The following is an 11,382-nucleotide window of genomic DNA, read 5'->3' on the forward strand; positions in this document are numbered from 1 at the left end:
TACCGACCTCCTTCTTATAAAGTCGGTTCCTATTACGACTAACTCTAAAGAAGTCGGGAATGAAGATTAGCTGGCAGATAATCACTCATTCAAATGAGTAACTGCCCCTAAAATCTCTCTACCCACTTCCAGAAGCCATATCTTAACTTCCCCAAGATAAAGGGACGGTTAACACCCTAAAAAAGTGGCACTACTTCAACGGTGGTTATTGGTTCACCACTATAAATACCCTGACACCCCTCAGGTATCTCCAAGTCCCAATACTCTCTAAACCTGCTTATACCCTTGCTGATTTAGGCATCGGAGTATCTTTGCAGGTACCACCCCCATTCTTTCACATACATAATTCGGAGGCGGCTCCCAAACGTAAACCAAGTCGGAGACCACACTCCTCCAACGCGTGAGCCTCACAAATAAGCCCAACTACCGTCCGGTTCTAGGTAAGCTCCGGAACAAATTACATATGTAAAATTATTTTAGATTGACAATATATTAAAATTAAATTCAATATATAAATAAATAGTTAGTTGTATATATATAAATATATAATAATTAAAATGTATAAATACGTATTATGTCAATTAGACACTTATGTAAACATTGATCAGAGTATATAAACAAACAAGGAAATTAATAATAACTAATAACTCTTGGTTTATTTATGGCCTTTCTCCACCAAAATATGAGTTGATAACATTGTTAACGTAGAGCACAAGTAACAGCACTAGAAAGATTAAACCCAAATTCGTCCTTGTCTTATGCTTCTTCAAATCTTCAACCCAACGATAAACACCATTTCCATGCTCCTGTGATTTCTCTGAAACCGTACTTAGCCTTTCATCAATAACTTCTCCAGTTACTCCCTTCATTTCCATAACCCTAGACGGCATTGTTGCTTCTTGCCTTCTCTCATTGTTGTCAACTTTTCTTGCATTATTATTATTATTAGTTTTTTCTTCTTCTTTTTGTCCTTTCTCCTCCTCCTTCTCTTTCTCCTTTTTCAATGATGGTAGAGGAGGCGCTTGTGTCTGTATTGGTGCCGATGCAGGCGCAGGCGCCTCATCCATTACTCTTTGTTTTTCTTGATCTTGATAAGGATCAATTGGTGCCTCAGGCTTCGATTGTAACTGTGGTTGTGGTTGTTGTTGAGGCCCTGCTACTGCTGGAGGTGCAGTTGTAGGGTTTGGCGCAGTTGCCGGCGCCTCAGGCTTCGACTGTGGTTGTGGTTGTGGTTGTTGTTTTACACGCAAGAATATTGTCTTAATTTCCAGTGGCTCCTTGTCCATTACTCTTTCCTTCGTCACATACTCATAATCAGGAACTTTATATTCAAAGTGTATCATTTGTTGCTGAGGGACCGGTGTTGGCGGCGGTTTGACGGAAGTAGTGATGACTCTGGGAAGCTTGACATAAAGGATGTCATTTTCAAACTTGGTGTTGATGGATTTGGTGTCAGTATCTGAAGGAATTGCAAGCTCTTTCTCAAATCTACGAATTTTAATGGCTTCACCGATCTTTCTTTCACCACTCAATCTTAGCAGACCATTTGAGGTTATTTCCACCCTCGATTGCTCCTCTTTGAATCCTTCAATATCAACAATGTAAATAAATAAAGAATTTCTTTTGTGAACAATGTAAATAATAAGTTTTAAAATTGATCCAATAAAATAAAAATATACTATATTTTTAAATTATCCACCTAAATCTTAATATTAGGATAAATCATCTACACACCTAATAAATTGAACATCCGATATATTCATTATTCACGTTGTTTAATATTTTCGTTATATACGTATACTTTTCCAATAAATAAATAAAAGAGGGAAGCAGTTTTTCTTTTGGCAATATATATACGCAATCAACACTAGGAAGCATTTAATTGGTTAAAAACATGAACAATCAACTACATAATTGGGTATTTAGTAGCTGTCTTTGATAGCAATGCAAAATGTCTTTCAGAAAATTTTTATAGTCAATAATTTTTAGTAATTTTAGTCAAACATTTTGATTAGTATAAATATCAAATTATTTTTAACAAATAAATTTTATTAATTTATGTATATAAATTTTGATAAATATAAATAAAAATAATGTTAACTCATATATATAAATTTTAATAAATATAAGTATAAATTATATATTTTATGTGTACAAATTTTTATAAATATAAATATAAATTATTGTTATCTAAATACTTATTTAAAATAAAAATATTTATTGGTTATGTAATATTATTAAAAGTCATATTCTCAGTGCCACATACATGTATGTCTGTTTAGATTAAATTATGTTATTTATATTAAAATTAATTACTAAATCAGTTATTTATATATATTAATATATATAAAAATATAAAATATATATTAAAAATAAATTAAATAATATATATTTATATATAAATATATGAATGCTAATTTAATAACCAGTTTTTAATGTGTGTATATTATTTTTTGTATTTGATTTAATTAGTATATGTTTAAGCCATTTTTCGTTTAAAAGAAATTGTCTTTTCGGCCTCAATGCATTTTTAATTATATTATCTAAAATTATCTCTTATTTTTCAATAGTTTTACTTTGTATTTAAATTAATATCAGTCAACTCTATTTTTTCTATTAAATATGTTAATTCCCTATTATTCTCATTTTTTTCCAAGTTTAAATTGTGAATCCAAAAGGCTAATAATAAATTAAATAAACATGGAGATTAAGTCAGGGTCCACCTACACGAGCGAATAAGCTCTTTCTCACACATATCCAAAAAAAAAAAAAATTCAAAAGATAAAAGATATTTTATATTTATAAAAAAAGTTTACGTATTATATCTCTTAGAGATGTGAAATTTATAATAAAAATATAAATATTAACGTAAATAACTTATAATATTCTCTATAAGAGTTAATGCTTAAGTATATTGAGAGGCTAATATATTTTACAATGCTTTTTTCCCATTGCAATCCAATCAAAGAAGAAATCTAAAACATTGTGTTGTATATAATATGAAATTAACAACAAGAAATTAAGGGCATATATAATAATATAAAACAAAAGAATTTGAACCTGGAAGAAAAACAGCAAGCGTGTCACTTATTCCTTTTTCGTCATCCCAAATCCAATCAAAGGATGGTTCAAATTCTTGGTATTCTAGCCGTGCATTTCCTTGTTTCAAGTTTTTTCCATCCCAATTCCAATCAATTGATGAATTCATAGACATTTTCGCCCTTGATTATTTGGTATCTCTCTTCTTTTTTATTATTTTTTCTTTCTGCTTTTGTTCTAGGACTAGGAATTTTAATTTGAGAATGAAAATAAATCTGTGGTTATGTCACTTTTGTAGACACCGGTGACAATATGTTTTCTTCGAATTTAGTTCTTCTTTTTCTTGCAAGATTGTTTTAGTTTAAGGGGTTTTCTTCTGTGCAAGAGGAAAAAGAAAAGGTTCTAAAGTATACTTTAATATTAAGCTATATTTTATTCTTTTCTTATGAACAATATGTTAGGAGCAATGCTATGATGTTAAGAGAAAAAAAAAAAAACCCAAATATACTAATATAGTATATGTATTGACTAAAATTGTTGGTCAATATAAACAAAAATAACTGCTCCCTAAACTTTTCTTCAATATTACTATGGGCTTAGCTTCCCGAAATTGTGCAAATGGCATAATGAATAAAGTATATTTTTTATTTTTAAAGTTTATTAAAATTTTTTAAAATATTTTTAAGTTTTTTTTTAATTTTATTTTAAAATTTTTTATTTATATTAAATATATTTTTGATGATTAATTTTTTAAAAAATTTAAAATTATTTTAATAATAATTTTACAAAAATAACTTTTAATATAAACAAATTAGATATAATTATTATATATTATTATTATATCAGTTTTAAATTTTTTAAAAATTTAGCTGTTAGAATATATATTTGATGTAAATAAAAAAATTAAATAAAATTAAAATAAAATAAAATTTAAGAATATTTTTAAAATTTTTTAACAAAATATAGTTTACATAATCATTCATTATTTGGGCAGTGATATATATTGATGATAGTGGTTATTTATTGGGTTTTGTACAGGATTTTTATTATATAGATGGTACAAATTTTTTAAAACTATTCTAAAGATCAGTGATAAGTGTCTTTTGAAATTTAATTTCTTATTTAATTAATAGATATAATAATGGGTCAATAATTATAAAAAATGGTTTTACAAAAAGAAAAAAAATATGAAAGTACAGTACTCTGACACTTATCTCGAGTGTTGCCTTTAGTATTTGTACGTGTTACTTTTTTATTATTTTGTAATTGTTTTTAAACTTTTCATAATATTTTTTTTAATTAGTGAAGATGTGAGGCTCGTATCCTTATAACACGTTTAATATGAACTCAAGTTCTCATTAACTAGAAAAATTTAATTATTAATAAATTTAAAAATAATTAAAAAACAAATAAAAGAAAAACACTTACAAGTATATATTAAAGATATACATCCAAGGTAAGTGTTATAATACTGCATTTTCTTTCTTTTTTTTTTTATGAGAAAAGCTCTACATTCATGTAAAAATTATATGGATGGTATCTAAGTAATTTTCATTCCACGTTCCACACTCCTGTTTGTTTTACACGCGCCTCTTATAACTTATATAACGAATCCTTATTTTACGTTATCAACATTTTTCAACGTAAACTTTTTCATATAACGTAAACTTCTTTTGCGTTCTTCTTCATGTTCAACCTAATTAAATTCGTTGTTCTCCTCTTTCGCGTTTTTCTTCTCTGCATTATGGATCTGGATTGATTCAACGCAATTATCTTCGTCGTTCATCTTCTTCTTCGCTTTCTTCTTCGATATGCACTTTTGAATTGAAACAATGAATGAATCAACTTCAAATCAGTTGAATGAGTGCGATTTTGATGATTCTTCTCAAACGCATCAATTTGATGAGGTTTGGATTATTGAATTTTGAATCGAATTTAATGGAATGAAATTTCTAATTTTATTTGAAGTGAATTGAATGGACTGAGGTGATCTACATCTGAATTAAATTCAATTGAATTGATAATATGTAACTGTGAGTAATTGTGAGTGTCAGTAATTGTGAGTAACTCTGAGTAAATGTGAGTAACTTTTTGGTTCGGTAAGTACTAAAGAGGTGGTTCATCACTTTCATATTTTCGGTTCGGTCCGCAGAAAGGATGATGGTTTCAGTGGCTAAGAGAAGGGGGGGTTGAATCTTAGCCCCCTTTTTTACTTGATTACACTTGCTGACTTGTCAGACCAATTGTGGAAACTTTTACTCTTTTTATCTCTTCACTGCACACGAGACTTTTTCTTTTGTCTCGTCCCAAGCCACGAGACTTTTCTCTTTGTCTCGTCACTTGGCACGAGATAATTCTGGTTTTTGCTCCTGTGTAGTAGAAAACAGAAATGGAGTAGAGAGAGAAGGAAGATCACACCCAGATATATCCTGGTTCAGCTGCTAAGTGCAGTGCAGCCTACATCCAGTCTCCATCACAAACATGATGGAATTTCACTATAATCAATCTGATTACAACTTGTAAAGTGCTAACCCAACTTACAAGGGGATTCCCACAGAATCATGAAACACAACATAGATGAACAAAGGAACTCTAAGACATCTATGGCTTTTTCTTTTAATTTTGCACTCTCTGCCTTTTTTCGCTCTATGGCTTTTTCATACAAACCTCACTGTTTGCCTTTTTCCATGAGACTCAAGACATGACAAAATTAAACAGAAAAATTACAAAACAGAATACATTGAAGGAGAAGAGAAAACTGTTAGCTCAGGTAGCTCTGAGAATTCTGTGTCTTACACTCTCTCTTATTATAGAAGAGGGAAACTTCCACTATTGAAGCCAAAAAACCGAACCAACTTCTTCCTCCTTCAACAAACAGAACCGGTTCGGCCACATAGAGAGATAAGAGATAACCATGCTTAACCCAACATGCAATTACCTCTAGTCCTTTCTTGATCATCACTCTTCATCAATCCGAGCTCTCCATCCTTGGCTTGCTCTCCAAGATGGATTTCTGGCCCTTGATGCTTCATGATGATGATGACTTCATCTGCTTCAATCTCTGCCTCAACCATCACTTCGCCGCTCTAGCTACTTCCTTTGGTGGTTGAGCAGAATCAAAGACAAGCCATGCTTCAAGAGTCTCCCTTGCTGGCCGAATCTTCATCTTCCTTTTCTGAGCATGAAGAGCTCGAGATTACCTCACCCAATCTAACCACATTTGGTGACAATCTCAGCCACTACATACTTTTCTTTTTCCTGCCATCATTAACTTGATGGTCTTGATGCATGTAGCTTCTTCTTCCTTTTGGTAGCTCAACTTAGCTTCCATAATTTCCTGGACAAGGACCGAAGAAGAAGAGAGAAAGATATGAGAGAGAATAAACAACTTAGAAGAAAAGTAATTCAATGTGATAAACCACTTTGTTGGTAAAAGTTGCTTTTACTTCCCTAGCTTAGAGTGGCGTGTAGTCATTATGGCCATCAATCAATTCAGCTGAACTTTTCTCTCTCATAGTTCCCATGCATCAATTAACAATGTAATAGATTTTGAAATCCATCACATGGTTAAAAGTTTGGATCCGTTGGAAGCATTTTGCTTTCATTTTATCTTGGTTTCGGACCAAGTTTGGAAGCATTCATCAATAATAAGATTTGGGCTTTGTAGCATTAAAATTAAAACTGGCCCAACTAGTTAACATTTGTTTTCCTGATGAATCTTGTTTCGGATCAAGCAGGAAACTTTCATCAAAATTAACCATGGGCTTGGTTGTAACAACATTGAACTTGGCCCATCAATATAAAGATTCAGCCACTTAATATATAACTTGTAGCAAGGCTGATTATTGGGCTTAAACCACAAACTTATTTTTCAGCCCAACATAAAATCTGCACAACAAAATTATTAATTAAGCAAATATGAATTAAGATCAAATTAATAATTTTGTAATTAAATATTTTAATAATGTTTGTTCATCATCAAAACTAAATAAGAGTTTTCCAAACTCATCAATCTCCTCCTTGATGACAAACATTACTAAAATTGAAATGGAAAAAAATTTAAAGGTTGAGTAAGAAATACTCCCTTTGAATTTAAATTTCTCCCCCTTTCTAAATGTCACATGGCTCCCCCTTAATGTATGCTATTTTACCAAGGGAAGCACTAACCTGTAACATTTGAATCAAGCTTCAAGTAACAATGTTATTTAGCATATTTATTCATGATACTAAATGCTTGATTTATGAGCAGTTTTAATTGATAATCAAAACTCATTTGATATCATAAACTGATTTTCTGCTCAAACTCACAACATAATCAACCAAAAATATTTTTGAGAATAAATATTTTTCAATCAAATCAGAGCAACATACTTATGGTAAGAAAATATTTTTAATCACGGCATGATCACAGCAATTCTCAACATTTATTTTCATACCCAATGCTTAAAGGAATTGCCAAAAACAAAATATTCAGCAAGCATGTTTACCAAAATGAATCAGAAGTATGTTCCCAATCCAAAATTTATTCATCAAGATAAAAAACATATTAACCACCAGGAAGCCACATTATTAAAACAAATGCATCACCAGCATTATATCAACAAAACATAATCTTCAAAAATACAATATTTATAACAAGGATAATCATAAATCCACACGGATTTCATTCCCTGTTTTCATGATTTCAATTTTTAGCATTATTTCTCCCCCTTTTGGCATCAAGGGGCACTGCAAAATAAATGAAAACAACATACAAAAGGCAGAATATTTATTTTTCACCAAAACACAAAGGGCCAATCAGCACACATGCATTTGAGCAAATGAGAATCAAAGCTCAACTCAAAAATAATCCACTAACACAGAGTGCTCAAAACAGAGCCAGATCAAAGCATAAAACAAAGCAAAACAGGTCTGTAAAATAGTGCAACAAATCAATGAAACATAACAGTTTCAATTCAGCCCTTTTTTTTTTGTTCATCAAGGAGGGACCCTGCAAAAATGAGAAAAAAAAGCAATGCAGTCCATATTAATTCAAAACAAGTGAAAATAGGTCATAGAATCAAGGGATGAGGGAAGGATAAAGATTTGATTTAACAACTTCCAAAAAAAATGAGGAACGGGTCAGAGTGATGTCAAAGAGATTTGGTGGGGCCCAAAATAATTAACTTCAGTTCAGTCTCCCCCTGTATCATGGCCCGTTCAACACATCCTAAATTTATCTCCTCCATTCCTACGAGATAAAACTGGGCAGAATTAATATTTCACAAGTTATCAATGGAACTTAAATCAAACATTCCCAAACTTTTTCTCAAGGTGCAGAATCTGTCTTCACAAAGGGGTTTTGTAAAAATATCAGCAATTTGGTCTTCAGATTTTACAAATTGAATATCAATAGTACCCTTTTGCACATGTTCTCTAATAAAATGATATTTTATCTCAATGTGCTTGGTTCTTGAGTGCAGGATAGGGTTTTTTGAAATGTTTATAGCACTCATATTATCACAAAATAAGGGTATACTATTGATTTTTAATTTGTAATCTTCCAATTGTGTTTTTAACCAAATTAATTGAGAGAAACATGCAGATGCGAAAATATATTCTGCTTCAGCTGTGGATAAAGCCATTGTGGCTTGCTTTTTGCTTGACCACATGTTGAGTGAGCTTCCAAGGAAGCAACACATGCCCGATGTGCTCCGTCTATCCACTATATCCCCCGCATAATCTGCATCACAAAACCCTACTGCACAAAAGTCATCAGATTTAGGATACCATAATCCATAATTACAAGTCCCCTTAATGTATCTAATGATGCGTTTAACAGCCATGAGATGGGATTCTTTTGGGTGAGATTGAAACATTGAACATACACCCACACTTTGGACAATATCCGGTCTAGAGGAGGTGAGGTACATAAGTGAACCTATCATCCCTCTATACCTTGTTTCATCCACGTCTTGGCCATCATCATCCTTTTCAAGTTTTGTATTAGGATGCATTGGTGTACCCATTGATTTGGAATTCTCTAGGCCAAACTTTTTGATAAGTTCTTTTGCATACTTTCCTTGGTGAATAAAAGTACCACTAGGAGTTTGTTTAATTTGGAGGCCAAGAAAGAAAGTTAGCTCTCCCATTAATCTCATCTCAAACTCACTAGTCATGAGTTTTCCAAACTCTTCACACAAGGAAACATTGGCCGATCCAAATACAATGTCATCAACATAAACTTGAACAAGAAGTATATCATCATTAGATGCTTTTATGAATAAAGTAGTGTCGGTGGTACCCCTTTTAAATTGATTTTCCAACAAGAAAGCACTAAGCCTTTCATACCAAGCTCTTGGAGCTTGTCTAAGACCATAAAGGACCTTAGTTAGTTTGAAAACATGATTTGGAAATTCTTTATGTTCAAAACTGGGGGGTTGAGCCACATACACTTCTCTATCAATAAAGCCATTAAGGAAAGCACATTTGACATCCATTTGAAACATTTTGAAACCCTTATAGGCAACATAGGCAAGAAGCAACCTAATTGCTTCCATTCTAGCTACTGGAGCAAAAGACTCATCAAAATCTATACCCTCTTCTTGATCATAACCTTGGGCCACTAATCTAGCCTTGTTACGAACAACTTGTCCATCCTCACCAAGTTTATTTTTGAATACCCACTTAGTACCCGTTACCTTTTTACCATCCGGATGAGGTACTAATGTCCAAACCTCATTCTTGTCAAATTGAGCAAGCTCCTCTTGCATGGCCTTGACCCATGATGGATCTTCAAGAGCTTGTTTGACATTGTTGGGCTCCATTTGTGACAAGAGAGCAAAGTTGCTAGGTTCGATTTGCCTTTTGGTGGAGGATCTTGTTGTTACACCTTGAGAGGGATCACCACCAATGATGAAGTCATGAGGATAACCCCTCATAGACTTCCATTCTCTAGGCTTTCGGATAGGTGTAGAGCTTTGATGAACTTCTGGTGGTCTCACTGTTTTAGTTGCTCGTGCCTGCTCAGGAGACAAAATGGAAATGTCTCCTCCAATCTGACGAGACAAAACTGAACTGGCAGATTCTTCATTTTGTACAGATTTGGGATTTTCTTTGCTTGTTCCAGCTTCTTCACCATCTGAATCACTATCTATCACAGTACTGGGAATTAAGTTAGAATCACAAAAAGTAACATGTATGGATTCCTCTATAATCCTATGCTCCTTGAGATAAATTCTATAAGCCTTGCTTGTGGTGGAATATCCAACAAACATTCCTTCATAGGATTTTGGATCAAATTTTTCAAGATTTTCTTTATTATTAAGCACAAAACATTTGCATCCAAAAACATGAAAGTACTTAAGATTTGGAGGGGTTCCTTTCCATAGCTCATAAGGGGTTTTCTTTAACCCTTTTCTAATGATTGTTCTATTCAAAATATAACATGCTGTGTTCACAGTTTCAGCCCACAAAAATTTAGGAATTTCATTCTCACATAGCATAGCCCTAGTCATCTCTTGAAGGCTTCTGTTCCTTCTCTCAACCACCTCATTTTGTTGGGGAGTTATAGGGCATGAAAAGTTATGAGAAATTCCTAAGTCATCACAAAATTTTTCAAATTCTTGATTTTCAAATTCCTTTCCATGATCGCTTCTCAAATGGGCAATTTTTAAATCTTTTTCATTTTGAATTTTCTTGCAAAGAGTGGAGAAGGCATGGAAGGCATCATTCTTATGAGCAAGGAAAAGTACCCAACCAAATCTAGAGTAATCATCTACCACTACAAGGCCATAGTGTTTACCTCCTAAACTTTGAGTTCTAGTAGGACAAAAAAGATCAATATGTAACATTTCTAATGGCCTTTTGGTTGAGATTCCATCTTTTGATTTAAAAGAGGATTTTACTTGTTTGCCCAATTGGCAAGCATCACAAGTAAGATCCTTATCAAACTTGATGTTTGGAATTCCTCTAACCAAATTCCTTTTAACTAGCTTAGAAATTTGGTACATGCTAGCATGACCCAACTTTCTATGCCAAAACCATTTTTCAGATTCAAGAGAAGTAAAGCATGTTACATTTTGTTCCTTTAAATCCTCAAGAGTTAATCCATACACATTGTTGCATCTTTTAGCTTCAAATAGAACATCCCCAGTTTTCTCACAAACAACCAAACAAACAAATTTTTTAAAAATAACATCAAAACCTAAATCACACAATTGACTAACACTAAGTAAGTTATGTTTCAAACCATTTACAAGAAGCACATCATTTATACAAGAAGAAAAATTTTTACCAACTTTCCCAACAGCCACTATTTTTCCTTTTGCATCATAACCAAAACTGACAAGTCCTCCATCATAC

The 11,382-nt window shown here is 32.4% G+C and overlaps 1 protein-coding gene across 1 annotated transcript; it reads right to left on the minus strand.

The window, feature by feature from the left end:
- Positions 1–659: 659 nt before the first annotated feature.
- Positions 660–3,262, minus strand: LOC130939310 (uncharacterized). The gene is made up of 2 exons (XM_057867423.1): positions 3,061–3,262; positions 660–1,585 (listed from the first exon to the last, which is right to left on the minus strand). The coding sequence occupies exons 1-2, from the start codon at positions 3,212–3,214 to the stop codon at positions 660–662; spliced, it is 1,080 nt and encodes a 359-aa protein (XP_057723406.1). The 5' UTR covers positions 3,215–3,262.
- Positions 3,263–11,382: the final 8,120 nt, after the last annotated feature.

The sequence above is a fragment of the Arachis stenosperma genome, chromosome 7 (assembly GCF_014773155.1).
Source record: "Arachis stenosperma cultivar V10309 chromosome 7, arast.V10309.gnm1.PFL2, whole genome shotgun sequence".
Taxonomy (NCBI): Eukaryota; Viridiplantae; Streptophyta; class Magnoliopsida; order Fabales; family Fabaceae; genus Arachis; species Arachis stenosperma.

Excerpts from the sequence above, each read along its gene's own strand:
- LOC130939310 (XM_057867423.1), bottom strand. The coding sequence starts at position 3,214 with ATGTCTATGAATTCATCAATTGATTGGAATTGGGATGGAAAAAACTTG. Across the intron at positions 1,586-3,060 it reads GCTTGCTGTTTTTCTTCCAG|GATTCAAAGAGGAGCAATCG; the intron begins GTTCAAATTCTT and ends TTGATATTGAAG.